This window comes from Clytia hemisphaerica, unplaced genomic scaffold (genome assembly GCF_902728285.1).
Source record: "Clytia hemisphaerica strain Z4C2 unplaced genomic scaffold, Clytia hemisphaerica genome assembly, whole genome shotgun sequence".
In the NCBI taxonomy this organism is placed as follows: Eukaryota; Metazoa; Cnidaria; class Hydrozoa; order Leptothecata; family Clytiidae; genus Clytia; species Clytia hemisphaerica.
Genome location: NW_027104287.1, coordinates 377026 through 397350, shown reverse-complemented (window position 1 = coordinate 397350; position 20325 = coordinate 377026). Strand labels below are relative to the sequence as shown.

The window sequence follows — 20325 nt, the reverse complement described above, 5'->3', positions numbered from 1 at the left end:
AAGCAACCAAACGAACTCAAAAGCGATGTTCTATCCAATGTCTACTTCTTTTTTCCCTCTAGAAAAAGCCTAATAAATTTTGAATTTGTTTTTTCTACCTAAAGCTATTTACAAAGGGTCACTTTTGAGAAAATATTTTGCATAATATATACATCATAAAATAATATAAAACTACCGTACTACGCGTTATATAAGTTGCAAATACGAAAGGGTATGAGGAAGAGTTTCAACTTGACATTTCAATCTCCTTATAACTTTTGCATCACCCGCATCTGCCACTAAATTTCTCTCAAAAAAATTCCAAAATGAATATCTAAAGAAAATGACAACGTAAAGAGTCTCAGAGGAAAACGACTCTGTTGTATAAGCAGAATTGTATATTCAGTATTGAAAGATACCAAATCTTCGAAGATACCCATTTTAAATCTAAAAAGGCATCAGAATCATTAGAAGCGATGAACAGAAGCACGAGTGATGTCTTACATGAAAAGAAACCACAAAAAAGAGAAGCGTAGCAGCAGTACAAAGTTTTATCACTGGAATGTATATCAACAAGTATTAGTTAGCCTTCAATAAGATGAAATCGAAGAATGTACCCCACTGAAGCAGCAATGTGCCATGTTATAATAGCAACGATAAAGATCAGAGGGGGGGGGTACCCCTTATTCAGAAGCCGGTTACCAAGAGAAATATAGATGCATCACCCTGGAAATATACCTCCATTTCACTTCACCGAAATATGGAAGAGCTGCAAATCTTTTTTTTTCAAAATGAGAAAATTAGAACAACAAAAAATATATTTCCGTTAAGTGAAATTTTTGGAATTTTTCTGGAAAATTAGGATTTAGTCCAAATTTCTGTTCTGATTTGCTAAAATAAGGAAATTGTTACCCAGTTTACTCACCAAAAACGTAAATTCAGTACCAGGTACTAGCTTGAAACGAGAGATATACCAACCCGCACCCCAAATGTAGTACCAAGTACTAACCTTTTTGAGATGCAAAATCAAATGCCATCACAAGGCTATTGGTCAGTACCCTACAGCTGTACCCCACATATCTTCACTTCACTAATTGATGGAGTAGAGTTTTGACCAATTTCATGCCCAGTAACTACTGATACTAGTTAGTATTAAATTCCAAAAAAACTGAGACAACAAACACAAAATCATTATAAATTAACAATTAAAAGGACGAAGAAAATCATCAACACGAGAATACCAGCCAAACAAATCGTTCGAACTTTTCGCAAAAAACAAAGCACATTTTAATGTGTTCAACAAAATTCATCAAAATTACTCATTTTCCTTCACTCCAAAAGGTTTGTCATTTCTTCAATCAAATCCATACAGAAATCATCAATATCTTTATTCTGATCTTTCAATCTTTCCTTCCATTCTTTCAACGATTTCGGTGTCGACCGGTCATTGGCCAATCCTATAGCTGATGAAATGTCCCGGTCGACACGAACGCAGGAAACAGGCGCGGCGTTATTCATCGCGCGACTGGTTGAATCAGTTGAGTTTGGAATTGAGTTTGGAGTTGCGTTCTCAGGCAAGGTGACAACCTTTGGAAACAAGCTGATACCATCGTTTGAAACTTGGAAAGAGACTTTAGTAGGTGATGGTGATTTTGTGATCTCCATATCGATGGAATCGGATTCACTTGGATTCAACGGTTGAGTTTCCGTTCGTTTGTTCGAAATAGCTTTCACTGTTGGCAGTTTTGGAGTACTTGTCAGAGTCGTGTTAGCATTAACAGTGTTGCTGGTTAGCCTTTCAGTCAATACATTTCTAGGTTGATCTGTTGTTGATGATGATGTTGGTTTTTTATCAGGAGAGGTTGTTGTCTCGGCTTTCGGTTTTGGCGTTCTTCGTTTTTGCTTTGGTAGTGTTGCTTGTTTGATTTGACATGTTCGATGGTCGGTGACCGGTTTTGATGGTGGTTCTTCGACTGCAAACAAAATGGAGAGTAAATAGTGTAATACAATAAAACTGAAGGGAGGGTTACTGCAAGGATCTTGTGTGCCAAATTTCATCCAAAAAGATCGACTAGATCAAAAGTTAAGGGGTGGTACAGGAAAAGCCCCCCCCCCCTAGTTCTGAACCACCTCTAAAAGCCCAGTGTGAAAACCCAGTGTGAATAGGGTTAATGTTAAAGATAGACGGTACGGGGCGTGGAGGAATTAAATGGACAGAACTGACAGATGCTTAATAGACCAAGCAAAGTGTTTTTAGAAACTAGCTCTTATTTTCAGATGGCACAATCATAAGAAGTAGTAATATAATTACCGCAATGTAAAAGTTCTTTCAGTTTATGTTTGGCTTTCTCATTTTCTTGAATTCTTTGCGGTTTTGGGTCGTCTTCATCCCGACGGAAGGGAGCCAATTGTGCTAAAAATTCCGTCATCGAGATTTTGTTGGTCTTCTCAGGGTTTACTGCTGCTTTTTCGTTAGCTTTTGTGGGTTTCTTGTCTGTCTCTATTGGCTTCGTTCTTTCATCACTTGTCTTCGATTTATCTTCACTTGATCTCTTCGACAGGTCTGTTTTCCGTTTCTTGGTACTGGACCTTTTATCATGGCGTTCGTCTTCAGAGGAAGATGGGTCCAGTCGGCTTCGCTCCTCACGACGCCGTTTAGCATCACGACGTGCTTTTGAAGAAGACACTGCTGTCATTTTTGTAGGTGATGACTGATGTCGGTTAGTACTCTTCAAGCCATTTGATGTCGTCGTCGTTGGTAGTGTTGTCGATTGGTTGCTTTTGTTGGGGTTGGGGTTCGGGATGGTTGTTATTTTCGATTGATCGTTGCTTGAGTAGAGGGTGTGAGTTGTTGACGAAGAATTTGTGATGGATGTAGGTACGGCTCCTACACGTGATAAAGAAAAAAACTTGCTATAAAACCAGTATTTAAGTACACAGTCTTTGTAAAAAGATTTTAATAAAATTTGTCCACTATTTACATCGTCCGCTTTTCGGGGTGTCCGCTAAAAAAGACTTTACTGTATAACTAGCTAAGACTCAGACGAGTGTGTGTTTATGAATCAATTTAAAAGCTGCAAAATAAGAGATATAAACAAACAAATTACCTTGTGTCCCGCTGCTCAAGTCTTTTGGCCTGGCAGAGAACAAAGTATTAAGAAAGTAAAAAAAGAGAAAATAAAATAAAAACATCATTCTGACAAAGTAAAATAAATTAAAATACAAAATGAAGTCAGAAAAGGAAAATAAGTAAAATTTGGAAATACTTTGTGCTCTACCACTCAAAAGAAATGAGCATATTTAAAAGCATCAATTCATTGGTTAAGGCTATCAAAAACGAATCTGTTGCAACCACGATGTGGACAGAAATCTGCCCCCCCCCCTTGACTTAAGATCTCAACCTGCCTTAAATCCAGGGGAGGACAATTTTAAAATCTCCACAGCCACGTCTGCCATTCTGAGTGGGCGCCTATCATTTACAGACACAGGGTGCCTAAAACTACTTAGTTGAGACTGTCATGTAAAGATTCCCACCTTTGATACTTTAAGGTTTAAAATACATTCCGGTAGAAATGATGCTTTTAAACACGTTGTTCTGTATTTTTGTTTAGGGAATTAACCCATTAATTGCCACTGAGATCGCTCAATTCTTTCTGTCCTATACCCGTAGGTTTGTATAGGGAATCAAATCTTTTAAAGAATACGGTACCATGAATCTACAAGGGGGCTGATCTCATGTAGCGGGAGAGCCCGGTACGCGTTCATGTTGTTGTTTTACTCTGTAGCAAGGCGAATTTATGATTGTCACTTAAGTTGCGTGGTGTACCTTATCGGGGAAAACTTCGTCGGGGAAAAGTGACGAAACTTTGGACAAGTGACGAAAATTTTCCCCGGCCTTAATGCGTTTACCAACTACCAGCAAGTGACGAATTTTTCCCCGACGAAAATTTTCCCCGACGAAGTTTTCCCCGATAATAGCTCGAACCTCTACAGCTCGAATGTCTCTTTAACTCAAACAAGTTTTCTAGTCCATTCAGTTAACTATGCCTTAAAAAAACCTTAGTCCAATTTTCGAAATTTCCTAAACTTGAACATATTCTCCATGCGTGTTTGAGTTATGGTAACTCCACTGCAAATACAATTACAGTTACCATGGAGATTGATATGAAGAATATAATCGAAGATTACCTTTCACCGTATGAAGGTTGTTGATGAGGAGCTTTCACAGTTTCATGTTTTGGAGTTGAGTTTGGCGTTGTTTGGGGTGACCGAGGTGATTTAGGAGACAATGGATCGGCATCTGATTCGAAGAAGCGTCGAGTGTGTGTTGATGCTCTAGAAAGCAAAAATAAGTATTAGATGCAAAGGGTTCACTTACTTACCTGGCTGTCTAACACTATCGGATAATCTGGAAGTGAGTCACAAGCCAAGATCTACAATCAAAGTTATAATGCTTGAGAAAAACTTACCACAATGATTTATTAAAAATTGATTAAAAATTTTAAATTTTAAAAGTTTTAACATTGAGGACTTATAACCTTAGGATTTCAGTATCCAGAAGCTCAAAAGTGTTCCAAAAAGGCTGAGAATATAATATGGCCAATTCCAATGAAATAAAGTAGAAATGCACATATAGCCAGCATTTAAAATTCTGAAAACAACAAAAACTCCAAAATCACAATACATTTCGGCCTTGATTGCACTTTACTAAAAACATAGTTTTTTATTGTTTTTTGACTATGAAAGGATTGTTTAATCAAAATAAAAGTTATAGAATACTCCAAACAAACCAACCAACCTTCGTGTTGTACGTATGGCTTCACCAATTCTACTTAATTCAGAATCCGTGCTCACATCCTAAAAAAAATTGAAAAGCAGTTTCAACTAATTGAAACGAAAAAAAACTGATAAAGGGATTCTTGGAGTAATATTTCCCGGAGATTATTTAACTTTTGCAAATAGAAATATTTTTGATTTTCCCATTTTTCTTGTAGTTCAAATTTATTCTAAAAGACGTTTGGAGCGCTTCATTATAAATCAAAAGCAACATTTTTCAGGCCTCGTTAACAATTAATAACATATCGCAAATTTGTCCGTAAATAATTTAGTAAACCTGAAAGGTTTCCTTAAAGTTATAAATTGACAAAATAGTATTTTTGATATTCTTACCTCAAAATGGAAACTGTTGTCGTTCATACCTTTAAAAGAGAGAATAGGAAAAGACGGTAAATAAAAGAGAAGTGATTTAAGAAAACCTGTATCGATCTCTAGTTCGACGTTCTACCATTCCATACGATCTATTATTCGATAATATTAAAAGCTTCCGTCAACAAGAAACTCTCATTAACGACGCTCTAACATTCGATACGCTCCCTTATTCGATGAAATTCCAATTCCCCTTGAAAATCGAATTAGAAAGCGTCAACTGTTTTCTAAAGAAATCTAGATATGTAGGTCAATCAAAAGTCTTCGATCGGAAAAAACTCGTTACGAGTCATCACTTTTTAAACGAAAAACACATTATTGTGCAACGGAGTCTTTATCTCAAACCCGCAAGGGGAGCAAAGATTTGTTCGAGTTATGGAGTAAGGCATTGTTAGCCAGAAGGAACATAAACATTTTTCGAGTTAAGGAGACATACGAGTTATAGAGGTTTGTGAAAAAGAGACTCCATTGTATTATAAACTAACCAATATCAATCTTGAAATACTGGGTTTTAAACAGTTAACTTACCGTGGTCCGTATTCGAAACATTGCGTCTCATTTCATTCATGACTTGCATTGAGGTGTGCGGTTGACGAGGAGACGGTTGCTCGTCTTGGTAGAAATTTTGAACAATCGTATCTAAGTGAGCCATGGCCTTTTTCTGTTGGACGTCGTTAGCAGGGCGTGGTGATATTGTTGGAGTGTGTGGTTGCGGTTCTGGTGAGATAACCATATCAGAAAGTGGGCGGTCTTCTTGGGAAGAGTTGGTTGAATTTGTATTGTTTTGATGTAGATGGTTGTTCGTGATTGGTTGTTTAAGTGGTGAAGCGGTTTTATCACTCTCCGTGGCTGTTGATAAATAATATGCAACCGTGTTAGAATTTAGAATTTTCAGCGACAATTGGATTTAGTGAAGGGTTGAACAACTATGCAAAAGTTTAATTGAAAAAGAACAGGGTAGGAAAAAAAGCCTTATGGCCAAGTTTAACATTCGTTAGCTAATAGTCACACACGAGTGAAGCTTTCTATTAAAAAAAATTCCCTAACAGCTCGAAGAAGAGATTCATTTTTGCAAAACAATCTGACCTGTATCGATGACAAGAGGTCCTTCTGTTTGCGATTCTTCTGTTTGTGAAGAATATCTCTTGATGAATTGGTTTTCTGCTTCTCGCATCCTTTGCTGCCACAGATTACCATAATCTTTCCTCTTAGGTGCCTCCTCAGAATTGCCCGTTCTTCGGCTGGAGCGTGAATCTGACCTGCGTGAGTGTCTACCCCTTGATCGGTCCCGATCGCGACTCCGTGATCGCCGCCGGTCACGCGAACGTGAGCGACGTCTGTCTCGACCTCGATCGCGCGACCTATCACGATGCCCTCGTCTTCTGCCACGGTCACGGTCACGCGAACGATCACGTGATCTGTCACCTGATGACTTATGATGACTTTCAGACACAGGGGCACGTTCACCTCTCGCCATTGCTGCAGTCTTTTCCATTTGTTCTCTCTCCTGCTGTCGAGTCTCATCAGAAATCATATTCATTAACGATAAGCCACCCAAAGCGGCGCTCTTACAATACAGGGTTTGTTGAGTTGTACGCTCGGTTGGAACGTATGGCGTAGATGCTGGAGTTCTGTCTTGTGTTTGATTTTGGATAGGAGTAGGTTGAGGTAGTTGTGATGCAGGTTCAACTATATTTATCGTGGTACTGCTGGCAGATGAACGGCGCGGTATCTTAAACCCTGATAACGTATTCGAGGTCATCGTGGTAGTATCAGAAACTGCCGCACATGTAGTAACCGCTGGTGGCTCCGAAACAGACACAGTCGTGTTTTGACTAGTAGTCTCTCCCAATTTAGTAACTTTTTCATTCTCTTTTGATGCTACTGTAGTAGTTTGCGATTTCATAAGTTCTGGGTTTTCCCCGATAATGTACCACTGTCGGGTTAGTTTTTTGGAACATTTGAAAAGCAGGAGAGTTAATTAATGCCGACATAGACGACAAAGCTGTCGTACTGGTGTCCGTTTGAGCGTTACTTGCCGCCGTTGAAGACTGTGTTGTCGGGATAGCAGTTTGTGAGATTGGGATAGCAGGACTTGAAAAGTCAATTGATGGTAAGGAGGGCGGAGGAGAAATGGGGCGTGAATTGTCCAGAGGTGGATGTTGGGTGGAAGGTCGTTGATCCGGAAACATAGCTTTATCATCAGACTTATTTTGTTTTGGTGGAGCAGTGATTGCGTTACTAGAGTTGGGCGGTGGAGCGTTGGACTTTTTGGCATTAGCAGCGGCGCAAGTTTTCCGAATCGTGTTGTAGGCTGTGATGATCTTTTTGCGCTGGTCCATCGAATATCCGTTCTTATATTTGGTAATAGGCGAAGGGTTTTTGGACTTTTGACTTTTGAGTTGTTCATTTTGATGCAAGCGTTCGATGAGACAGTCAAAGATTCGTTTCTTGAAATCTTGGAACACGTTGTCACGATTCTCGATGATGACGTCACAATCTAAAAACAAAGATACAAGAAGTCAGGAACTAAAAGGACATCATTCAACGTATCTCCTACAATTTACTTAAACTATTAATAAAATATTTAAAAACAGAATTTTTAAACAAAAAAGAAAAATCATCTTTCTTCCCTTTATACGCAACAAACGGAATATCGTTAACCATATTCATAATAGCGGAGCTTTTTTAGGGGCGGTTAAAAACAAGGGGTACTTTTCTGTACCACACTTCAATTTTTGATTATCATATATAATAAATATTAAATTGACATTAAAATTTTTTGATGTCACTTATTATACTTAAGTGAGCTAAAATTTTCTTTGTTCTTAACGATAGGAATTTACAGAAAAATTTATGTCCAAAACATTACAATTTCATGTGCTATTATTATTTCAGTTTATTCAACAGAAACACCCCCACACTGGCTAAACAAGTAAGGAAGAGAGATTTCGAAAAGAGAAAAACAAAAGGTCATTCAGTATACAGCGATTTGTGAGCATTTCCAAAAACTGACTTTTTAAAGTTTTTTTTTGAGCAGCAATTCGGGTGCGATAAGACTGGTAACGAGGGAGTGATTTAAGATTACCGAATGCTTAATGGTTTCTCATTGAAATTCCACCTCATAGAGATTTATCATCCTACTGTATAGGTATGAAGATGTGCTTACCTTTGAACGGTTTCAAGAAGAGACAGTGAAGGATGGGAGGGTAGCCAGGACCAGTGATACCTAAAGAGAAACAAGCTAGATGCTGAATGGACCTACCTGATGATGAAAGTTAGATAGCAATGTGTCGAGAAAAATGAAAAAATCAGTCAGAAAATTATGCTTGATGGTGAGCATTGTTATCAATAATGTTTTTGTGTTAAAGACATAGAAATATAAGGGAAAAAATCTGCAAAAAGCAAAAAAAACGGCGATTTTCGGCATTTTCAACCGGAAAAAATTTTTTTCTTAAAAATCAAACTCGGCCATGTTTTTGAGCATTGCGAATACGCATCTCTTCGGCAAAAATCAGAAAAAAAGTAAGGATGAAAATTCGAGAAAATGTCAAAAAACCGGTTTTTCCGGCATATTCGGCCGGAAAAATTTATTCTTTGAAAATCGTGCTCTGGTATTGTCATTTTGCATCAGTGTGCAAAATTTCATAAAAAAAAGTACAGCTCGAGAAATTCAAGAAATACTGTCTTTCCGGCGAAAATAGGTTGTTCCGGCGATTTTTAAATAGTTCCGGCTTCAAAAATCAATTTCATTGAAAATTGAAACATGCTTGATGGTGGGCATTGCTATTAATAATGGTTTTGAATGAAAAAACAACCAATTATAAGGAAAAAGTCCAATGAATATCCAGAAAAACAGCTATTTCCGGCATATTTCCGGCATTTTTGGCCGGAAAATTTGTTTTTTCGAAAATCGGGCTCCGTCACTTTTTAGGAATCATCATTTTGCATCATTGTGCCAAAAAACAATCCCGAGAAAAGCTGGTAACAGACGAACGAACGAACGAACGAACGAACGAACGAACGAACGAACGAACGAACGAACGAACGAACGAACGAACGAACGAACGAACGAACGAACGAACGAACGAACGAACGAACGAACGAATAAACATGGGTTAATTTAAAGGACCTCCACCGGGGTACCCGGAGGTAGGTCCAAAAAATTACCAAATAATCAAAAATTTGTGTTAGCGGACAACAGAGCACGCGGAAGACACAACAAGATTTATGGCGCAACTAAACGAAGAAAGCAAAGGACAAGTTGCGTTTTGACGTCATTGCCGTTGGGAAATCAAGTATGTTCACTTAAAAAGCCTCTATATCGTTTTTCAAGAGCTTTCGATTGGTATTAATCCGGCGGCATCTGTTAAAACTGGTATCTTTCGCTGAAATCTTTCTCAAAAATGCTGACGTCAGCAAAAAATATTGCATTTTTGAAGACGTATCAGCCAATTCCGGGGGAGTAAGTCCACTAAATGAGACAAATGACCCCATTTTGGAAATCTACTCTTCAAGCTCTATCTGATGGCACAATCAGTTTTGGCTTAATAAGAACTTCAAAAATCGACTTTCTAAGGACCCCCAGGCTAAAATGACCCTACCCCTTCAAGCCCCCATAAAAAAATTTCCCCAGCTTTGCCAGCTTGGCAAAAGCTGGTCTTGGGGTCCCAAGGGACCATATGATGGGAAAATAAAATAAAAACCCATATTTACTAATTGTAAGGGTGATCCTGGATCGCCGCCGGACTATATAAGTGGCTTCGGGATTTATTGACTTTAAAATTTCAACAGGTTTTGCCTGTGACGTCAGTTTTTGAGTCGTTTTCAGAGAAATTTTCCTAGTCTAGCAGAAAACCCCTCTCACAAAAAACTCTTTAAATACTTTATTCTTTGAAATGGACCAGGTTTGGTTGCGCCGCATAAAAGATGTTATGGGTCCTAAGGATTCGCCCCCTACTATTAGGTAAGGTATTCTTTGTTTTCAATTTTATTTGATTTAAAAAAACTCACGATTTTACATTTTGAATTTCATTTCAATAAAAAAACACCCCCTGAATTCTAGCACGTTGCTTAAAAAATTACACTCCATCAAAAAAAGAAGAAAGAAAATGAATAAAGAGAAGAATAAATATCTTACCAATTTTGTGTGTGTATTCACCGGTTGGTATGACGAACATTTTCAAACCAGGGCGAATGGTACTCATTCCTGCCTGAGATAAAAAAAAAATTTAACATTAAAATACTTACTTCTCTTTCTGTTTATACGAACAAGTCATAATATCGATAGAGATTTCTGTATACACTTTCTTTCTTTCTAGGGAATTTCACAAGTCAAGTAGATAAAGAGGGCTAAGGCCTATAAGGGGGTACCAACTCAGTGTACTAACGCAAAAAATTAAACCTTTTAGTACAGTATCCTAACTTTAGCTCACAACCAGATTTAGCTTAAAAACACCACCCCATCAGCTATGGGTCAGTTCCCCCCTTATAAAGAAGTTTAACATAAAGATACCATTTCGGATTGCAGTAGATGTTGATGAAGGTGTTCGAACTTGTTTGACATGACAGCTTCCGGATGGATCTCCGCGTGAAGAAAACGCTCATTTTCTACCGTTTCTATATAAAGTTTGTAATATTTTTCAACGGTTATGTATACAAGCTTTTTTTATAAAAACAATTTTATAAGAACACGAGGCTGAAAATTGGCAGAAACCTCAGAACAAATTAAGAACAAAATGAGCCTCAGATTTCGAAATTACAGATTTTAATAGATTGTAAAACCATTTTTAAGAACATCATAAGAATATTTTTAAGCCTTAAAATTTCAAAAAAATTAAGAACAACTCAAGCTAAAATTGAGTGGTTCTTTTAAAAATAGCGTTCATTTTAAGTCATTTTATCTATGCCCATTTTCAAAAACGCATTCAGCTTCTTATTTAATTTCATTCTACAAACATCATAATTTGGGGATCGTCTCCAGCTCAAATGAGCTTTGCTGGAGAAAAGTGATAATAAAAACGTACCTGCATATCTCATATTCAAACAGGGACATTTGCGAAAGATTTTCTGCGGTAAAACACTTTCCAATTTCGCAATTGATATTTTCTGTGTGACACACAATGAAGTACTAAAAATTAAACAAAAATGCAAATAAAAAAGCACAGAAATTAATAATGAAGTAATTTGCAATGTTGGGCAAGGCTAGTAACCATCGGTACAGACACTTTTACGAAGCAGACTTTCAAAGATAACGATTCAATATTAATTATGAGGATTTTATGCTTTATTTAAATTCTGTAACGCTTTTTCTGGATACACTGTGATCTAGAAGCAGTTACCTAAAGTCTGTCCAGATATAATTGGCAGTGGAAACAAGAATGCCTGTAACTTTTGATAGTCAAATATAATTATGTAAATTATTTTTGCTTGTTTTAGAGAATCAAAAGCGCTATATTTGAATGTATTTTTGGTTGAAAAATTCGCGATATTTAGCGGTTAAATTTGCGATTACAAAAATTGAGCTTTTTTTCTACTTATGCTATAACGTTCATTTTTACACCAGTGGTAGTTCAACCTTAGGTTAAGAAGTTTATTAAATTTCAAGGCAAACAGAAAAGTCCTTCGGAAGATATGGGACCCGAAATACCCCTTGGTAGCACTTTTCTGTGAAATATCAAATCTCCAACTTATTACTTAAAACGAGGGTAGTGATATGATTGAATAAAAACAGTTTTTTCGATCATAACACATTTTACGATCTCTTTAATGACCTCATAGCCAAACTGTGTTTAGTGTTTTGGGAATTAAAAATAACAAAGGCAATATAAGTTCATGCTTATCTTTAAAATAAAAACAATTATACTGTGATTTCACTTCGTTTCGAAGTAATAAATGATACCAATAGCAATAATACCAAATGCACCAACACTTAACATTTTCCAACTTTTAATTGCACTGTTCAAAAAAGATAACATAACCCCCGTTTTTAGTAATAAGTTGGAGATTTGATATTTCACAGAAAAAGTGCTACCATGGGGTATTTCGGGTCCATATCTTCTGAAGGACTTTTTTGTTTGCCTTGAAATTTAACAAACTTCTTAACCTAAAGTTGAACTACCACTGGTGTAAAAATGAACGTTATAGCATAAGTAGAAAAAAAGCTCAATTTTTGCAATCGCAAATTTAACCGCTAAAAATCGCGAATTTTTCAACCAAAAATACATTCAAATACAGCACCTTTGACTCTCTAAAACAAGCAAAAAAAATTTCCATAATTATATTTGACTGTCAAAAGTTACAGGCATTCTTGTTTCCACTGCCAATTATATCTGGACAGACTTTAGTTCAACTCTAAGTAGACAGAAATCCTTTTCGTCCTAACTCTTTTTTGTTGCTAAGTTTATAAACATAAGTATGGTTATAACCTGGCCAGAAACGAAAGGAGCTTTATAAAGCTATCAAATTGAGGTGAGAAATCCAGCTAGTGGTCTTTCTTCACGTTAACTTAGATTTAAGATTTACTAACCCGTCGATTGGTAGAGCGAGGTTGTTCATGTCTTTTGAATACATACAGAGCCGGATTTGTCCATAGGATACATTATTATTGTAGTAATTGCCAGACCAAACTTGACGGTTATTTCCTACCAGAGCTGCAAAGTCAGTCACTAAAAATGAAAGAGGATAGGAAAAAAAAGCTACAAAACATGTATTTTAACGCCACCAAAGGTGGAATATTTTCTTCAAAACGTCAAGCTTTTTATAGATACTCTTGGGTTCCAAACAAATGGCCCCCCCCCGCTTGTTAATTTTTCGAAAATTTTCTACCCCCCCCCAGACCTTATTAGGACCCCCTCGTTTATTAATTTTTAAGAATATTTTCATCTGTCAAGAGAAGGCCCCTTATTTTGTTCTAAATAGCCTGATTTTAGCCTATATTTACCTTATTTTGGGTTTTCAGAAGTACAATTTCCAACCCCCCTCGCAATTAGGTCCGCCCGTTTATTAAAATCTCGAAAATTTTTCAATCCCCTGTTTATTCGACCCCCCCCCCCGTTTATTTGGAACCTAAGAGTACGAGTAGTTTATAATAAAGAGTATCCCAGGCAGGGTAAAGGAAGAATAGAAGCCATATATCTTAAGGATGCGTTCGCATTAGCAGGGATATACCTTGATTTTTATCATAAAATCTTACTGAAATATATCATTTAAGTATCGTTTATTTATTCAGAGAAGAACAAGTAATACTTTAATGGACCTACCTATTTATAAAACGAATAATTAGAATTTAATGGAAGTAATGTATAATTTTAAATTTCGATTTATATATCTATTGGAACGGAGAAAGCAATTAAGAAACGCATCGATGTTTAACGGTGAAAGAAAAATAATATCGACACTTTAATCAATCATTCATCTCGAGAAAATCTCAAAAAAACCGCTTTTTTCGGGACATTTCCGGTTCTAGCGGCCGGAAAAATTTTCTTTTTCGAAAATTGGGCTCTGTCACATTTTGGGCATTGCCATTTTACATCATTGTGCCAAAAAATCATGAAAAATCTGTCGAGTTAATAAGTTGAAAAAATGAAGGAAAACCGTTTTTTTTTTACGCCGGTTTTCGGCTGTTCCGGCGATTTTTTAAGGAGTTCCGGATTCAAAGGATGATTTTCTTGGAAATTAAACGATGCTAAGTTTTGGGACATCATCATAAAGAACATTTTTCTGTAAAGAAGAAACAATTAAAATAAGTTGAAAAAAAATGTGACGGAAATGTGAAAAAAACGACGATTTCCGGCACATTTCCGGTTCTACAGACCGGAAAAAAAATTTTTTCGGCAAACGGTTTTCGACACCTTTTCAGCAGTACTAATGTGCATCTATGTGCAAAAAATCGCAAAAAAACTAATGATAAAAATCTCGAGAAAATCTCAAAAAAACCGCTTTTTTCGGGACATTTCCGGTTCTAGCGGCCGGGCCGGAAAAATTTCTTTTTCGAAAAATTGGGCTCTGTCACATTTTGGGCATTGCCATTTTACATCATTGTGCAAAAAATCATGAAAAATCTGTCGAGTATAAGTTGAAAAAATGAAGGAAAACCGTTTTACGCCGGTTTTCGGCTGTTCCGGCGATTTTTAAGGAGTTCCGGATTCAAAGGATGATTTTTTTTGGAAATCAAACAATGCTAAGTTTTGGGCATCATCATAAAGAACATTTTTCTGTAAAGAAACAATTAAAATAAGTTGAAAAAATGTGACGGAAATGTGAAAAAAAACGACGATTTCCGGCACATTTCCGGTTCTTACAGACCGGAAAAAATTTTTTTTCGGCAAACGGTTTTCGACACCTTTTCGGCAGCAGTACTAATGTGCATCTATGTGCAAAAAAATCGCAAAAAACTAATGATAAAATCTCGAGAAAATCTCAAAAAAAACCGCTTTTTTCGGGACATTTCCGGTTCTACCAGCCGGAAAAAAATTTTTTTTTCGAAAATCGGGCTCCGTCACATTCGAGGGTTTATAGTAATGCACCTTTGTGCAAAAAATCAGAAAAATTGAATGAGCCAATCTCGAGAAAAGTTGGTAACTAACGAACGAACTAACGAACACGGGTTAATTTATAGGACCTTCACCCCACCGGGGTAGGTCCAAAAAGGTATTGTTGTGTGCACCAGGGAAGGGGGTACAGCCGTAGGGTACTGACCCATAGCCGGGTGGTAGAATCTAATTTGAATCTCAAAAAAGTTGATACCCGGTCCGGTACTACATTTGGGGTGGGGTTGGTATAGCTAGTACCTGATACTGAATTTTGGTATTTGGAGGTTATAATGGGTAAAATTTATCATTTACATTTAAATAAATTAAATAAATCTAATTTATTTATTTTGGCAAATTAGAATGGAAATTTTGCAAAACGAGTCCCTTTTTACCTCAAAAAAAGTTTTTTGGATTTTTGGAATCTCCCTAAAAATTTGCTTAGGATATAAGCATTCTTCAAAGCATTTTTCAGCCTTGCCAATCTCTCGATCTAAGCATCTCCGAGACAGTTTTTAGATTTTTGTATGCTTATAAAAAAATATGTAGTACCCTGCAGTTGTACCCCCTGGTGTTACAATGATTTTAGGCAAGGGAGGTATAAATTCTGTATTCATACCTGATGGGGCTTGATTGCTTGGAAGAGGAACAGCGACCGGTTGCATTGTTGAAGGTAACTAAAAGTTAAAAAAAAGTATAGAATGCAAATACTGAAATATTGCAACACCCTTCCTTGATTAGAAGTAAGCCACTAAAACAGGGAACTGGTAGCAGCAACATTCTAGTTCCAATTTTTCGCATTGGGCTATTCTAGAAATAGTCTGTACCCCCTATGTTGAGGAGGTGTGACGTCCAGGGTGGTATGGAAAAATAAAAAATCCAGGGTGGTCCGTTTTTTTGAGTGTAAAAATCCAGGGTGGTTATCATATGTTGAGGAGGTAAAATCCAGGGTAGTCTAAAAAATGAGAAAAAAATCCAGGGGGGGTCTTGAAAATTTGAGAAAAAATCCAGGGTGTCGGCTTTCCCGAAAAAGACCTCCTCAACATAGGGGGTACAAATTTTTTCTGGAATAGCCCATTAATGGATCCATATGGTTGGCTTCTCTTTTACAGTGGAGATACTCAGTCCTATTGAGTCGTCTAGAAGTCATCTCGTTATTAAAACCGTGTTCGCTATGGTAAATATTGTTCATAAATTAGGTCTAACATACTTGCTTAGCTGCTGCAGACTTTTGAGTAACTGGTCCTTTAGTTATAACAGAGGGTTGTACATTTTGCTGAACACGAAAGGTGGCGATGGCGTAAGGTAAACATTGACGAGGGCGTTTAGCGTATATTGCATCTTCATCTTCTTCAGAAAACTTATCCAAGTCAACTTCGTAAAGATAAATCTAGAGAAATGGATTTGAATTACTTGAGCTTGGTTTACTTCCGGATATCAAAGATTCACAAAAAGCAGGAGGCGCCCTGTAACTTTGACCTGTTTATAAATTCAAGCAGGTTCAAGACATTTAGCTGACCTCTAAGAGGAAGCAATCTATTCAAGGAAGACCATTGAAAGCATTTTACATATTCTTTCAGAGGACTCTACCATTAGTACTAAAACAGGGAAGTATAAAAGAAAGTGAGGGAAGAACATTAACATTTTACCTGTGAGGTGTTATAAATTTTTGCATGTGTCCACTTTTTTCCTCTTTGAAAAGACTTTGATGTGTGTGCATCAAATTCTGGGGAGGGTTCTATCGTTGAATTTGTATTCTCATTGACAGTGTTTGTCTTTCCCTGAATAATTGTGTAAAAGAAGAACAAGAATAATGTTCGTCTATTTAATGCAGGGTTTCAATGATGGCATAAATAATATTTGGTAAGAAATCCCCAGTACACTTTAAAACCAAGCTTGAAACTTCGAGAAACAACAAAATATCCAGAATTCACAATTATATCTGACCAGTATCGTAGAGATTTAAAAGAAAGTTGCCAAGATACTGATTTTCTGGCAGACTGTTATATAAGGGAGGGTGCTGAGATTTTTTTCATCATACAATATGAGTCCTATGCTTGTAGTATAAAGATTCTTCTAAATTTTGGAATCAAGGAATAAGTAAGAAATATAGAAAAAATATTTCGGAACAAAGAAAAATCACCTTCATGAATTTGCAAACCAAAACAATAACGTTATCTTTCTCCCATAGAGGGAGAGTATTCAAAATATCTGCACAACGACATAGATATATTCCTGAAAATAAAAGACAAAGGAAAAAAATCTTTTAGAAAAATATAATAATTGAAAGAAAAAAAGTTTTTAACAGAACATAGTTTACATAAACTAACTATTTTGGTTGTTTTCATTTCAAGAATTATATTGATTATCATTTTTAAATTAACAGTTTGGCTACTTACCATATTTTTTATCACCAAGGCAATAACCTGCAGTTGATGGCAATCTTTGGTCACCACGAATGATTCCATCAGAACAAGCTGTCTTGCACTAGAAAAATATATCTTAAAATGTAGCCTCCCATCAACTCTAACTTTTATTCTTCAAATATCTTTTTCATTATTAAAAAAAATAATCCTCAGTTAAGTCCCCCCAGAATAAACCGTTTTTACTTTCTAAATTTCTAGCTTTGCAGTCTTGGATTATCGATTTGCTTGTAATCTTTTCTAAACCAATTTTATCATCTTAGAATCGGCATCGTATAAACATTTAATGAAAAATTGAAGTCAAAATTTCAAACGAAGATTTGTATAATGAATATTTTTCAAACAATTTTCATTTAGCTGATGATTGTCGTCCATATGGGCAGCATGAAACTTAAAAAGTTCTAAATAGTAAATCAAGTTTCTTTCTTTTAATTTGAACAAGCTCTGATATCATCGAGCACTCTCGGCAGATAAAAAAAATTGACTTGCTATCATTTTAGTTAATATTAGTGATCCATAATGTCTTGAAAATGAGAAAAAATCCCAATGACACCTTGATTTTGAGGGGGGTTCCATTAACTTTTGAAAAGGGGTAGAGCCTAGAGTAGGAGGGTTGCTCTAGACTAGAGGGGGGAGGGGTAGTTGTGATCCCCTTCTGAAATATGCCAAAAGCATACTGATACCAACCTCTGCAATATTTTTGAAAAACAAAAATCCATATGAGTCAGCTGTTTCAGATGTTGTATATTTCTTCTCTTTGAATTCTTTTCTTTTTGCATCATACTTAAGTAAATAGAAATTGAAAAACAAAATATAAAATCAAAGATCTACTAAGAGCGAGCTCTAGAAAAGTATGCTTTTTAAGCAATAGTCAAAATGGATCAGAAATCGTTATCAAATTGAGAAAAATCATTCTTGAGAATTCAAGATTGAATTTAGAAGTATTTGGAGCATCATACCTCACTTTGAAAAAGCGAATTCTGAACTTTTTCTATTTTGATCACATTTATTGTAGTAGTTGCTCTGTCCCAAAGTGTGTTGTTGATGTTTTTAACGATATCTTTTGCATCATGAGAGTCCAGACTCAAAGAAGTAAATAAATCTGTAAAAAAGTAAAGAATTTGCAAGTGTAATTCAAAAATAACCGTTCTGGAATATCGCAATAAGAATTATTATTATAACTAACAGATGCAAAGTGTATCATCTTGAATCCTAAAATTGAGAAAGAATTATCTTTAAGTAGAAGTGCTTTCACACTCACAAAAATTGTAGGTAAGAATAAATGATGCAAACGTAAACAAATTAAACTGGTATTGATTTTGAAAGTCGTTCATTGCGTACATTCAGTTAAAAAGTGATGACCAAAAATGAAATATTATTACAGTTAGCCTACTTTAAAAATTATGATAAAAAATTCAAATTTTCTACCCTTGTTCCCAGTCTTTGGGATGGTGAATGGCTTCAGAGATGGAGGTGGAGAAGACCTTGGTGGAGGTGTATCATTCTTCTTCTTTCTTTTTTTCTTCTCTCTATTCTCATCCATATTGAATCACTAAAGTATTTTTTGGTCTATCATAATTTAATTAAGGCACCTGTAAAATAAAGAGAATATTGAAACAGAGATAGTTGGTTTTTTTGTAGCTTATGCTGATACATCAGAAATTTTGCTGAGATAAATGTAGATTTATTAAAAAATGTAGAAAGTTTGTAAAGTAAATAATCTTACTTGCTTCTAATTTATATATAAAATTAATTATTTTATTTTCAAGATAAAGTACAGTCAGTGATGTGCTCTGAAAAACTTTTAAATCAACTATTGGAATGGAATGTCAGGAATAAGGAACGCTTGGGATAAATGACCTTTTTGTTTATATTTATTTAGCGGTAAATGGAATATTAAAGATTTTTGTTTGGAAAGGTAGGGAAAAGGTTGAGTTTTGTTCTGTTAACAAAAATTTTTTCATTTGATAACTTATGTTTGTGATTTGATTGAAAATATTGAAAACCTTCCGGAATTAGGCAAGTGTACGCTTAGCCTGGATATCCAAGCTCAAAATTTTAGAAAAAATAAGTTTTACCTCAGCCAGACAAAGTTCTAAAATTATAGAGCTTGGTTCACCTAGAAATCAGGTGAACCCCTGTTGACAGATTTTCCTGCATGAATCCCATGGCTGCAAATAAATATATGCACATAATGACATGCATAATTTCAAGATGGTACCCCAGCAGTGATAAATCAATTTAGAATGGCAGCCTTGACCATAAAATATAGACAGTGTGGTGGAAAGTCTGTTAGACAGAAAGTGCAAAGTGAATTTTGGAGAAATTTTTTTTCAAAATCCAAGATTTTTAAAACAAAACTTCCAACCCAAAACAGCACTACAAAATTGGCAAACAGAAAAGAAGAATTAAAGCTAAATAAAGATTTACCTTTAGTTCTTTACACGGTACAACCATGTGATTAAGAAAACTAAAACAAGATATCTTAGCAAGTAATTGAAAAGAAAACAACCAGAACATCTAAAAAAATTCCCATGTTTTCATCTTCCCACTTCTTCCCTACCATTATTGCTATTTTTATTTGGATGCGTGGTCAAACACTCAAGGGAGATAATTAGGGATCATAGCGTCAGCCCCCCCTGCTAGTTGGGGGGGGGGGGTTACACCCTAAATTTTTCCCAAAATAGGAGAGGGCTGGAAGTACACCACTTTTTTGGGGGACCTATGTAATTGGGGGGAGCTAAAATCTCATCACTAAAACCTACAAAAAATAGAGTACCCCCTATCTGAAAATTTAGGTGGAATTTTAGGCTGAAACTTTTTGTGTTGAAAGTACGCTGTTTATGGTTCCTAGAAAATGGTTTTTCTCCAATAACTTTTTATAAAATAGTCCTTTCGATCTCAAATTTTGAACAGTGATTCACTGCTAATGTTGCAATTGGATCATTGTGACCTAAATATTTTCAAAACTGTCATGTTAAAATCAAAATACACCTTAAAACCTAGATTAAAACTTTGAGGGCCTTAAGATTTCTTTGGGCTCTAACCATGAAGAAGAAAATGATTTTTTTCATACCTACTACAAGTATAAGTACCAAAATAGTATAGGTTTTATGACCTTAAATTCAATTGTGTTATCTCTACAATCAGCGTCAAAATATATTGGCACTTTTTTGCTATTTTAACGT

At 35.9% G+C, this 20325-nt stretch overlaps 1 protein-coding gene across 3 annotated transcripts; it reads right to left on the bottom strand.

Annotated features, from left to right (window-relative positions):
* Positions 1-28: 28 nt before the first annotated feature.
* On the bottom strand, positions 29-18731 carry LOC136817021 (uncharacterized protein DDB_G0284459-like). Of its 3 annotated transcripts, XM_067073365.1 has the most exons (20): positions 18566-18731; positions 18097-18239; positions 17825-17920; positions 17114-17201; positions 16858-16949; positions 16364-16495; positions 15925-16104; positions 15334-15391; positions 12713-12851; positions 11211-11314; positions 10700-10803; positions 10325-10397; positions 8354-8413; positions 6271-7684; positions 5713-6033; positions 5149-5177; positions 4778-4836; positions 4168-4314; positions 3087-3115; positions 2705-2866 (listed from the first exon to the last, which is right to left on the bottom strand). In XM_067073365.1, exons 1-14 carry the CDS (start codon positions 18678-18680, stop codon positions 7050-7052), a joined length of 2019 nt encoding a protein of 672 aa, XP_066929466.1. In that variant the 5' UTR covers positions 18681-18731; the 3' UTR covers positions 2705-2866; positions 3087-3115; positions 4168-4314; positions 4778-4836; positions 5149-5177; positions 5713-6033; positions 6271-7049. The 3 variants fall into 3 exon arrangements, with proteins under 3 accessions (XP_066929465.1, XP_066929466.1, XP_066929467.1); XM_067073366.1 differs by lacking the exon at positions 3087-3115; XM_067073364.1 differs by lacking the exons at positions 8354-8413; positions 10325-10397; positions 10700-10803; ... (8 more) ...; positions 18097-18239; positions 18566-18731 and adding an exon at positions 29-1952 and having other exon boundaries at positions 2291-2866; positions 6271-7421.
* Between the last annotated feature and the right edge of the window lie 1594 nt (positions 18732-20325).

Coding starts and splice junctions, on each gene's coding strand:
- LOC136817021 (XM_067073364.1), bottom strand. CDS start 7,090: ATGAAATCGCAAACTACTACAGTAGCATCAAAAGAGAATGAAAAAGTT. Junction 6,034..6,270: donor ACCTCTTGTCATCGATACAG/GTCAGATTGTTT, acceptor ATTTATCAACAG/CCACGGAGAGTGATAAAACC. Junction 2,867..3,086: donor CTTGAGCAGCGGGACACAAG/GTAATTTGTTTG, acceptor TATCACGTGTAG/GAGCCGTACCTACATCCATC.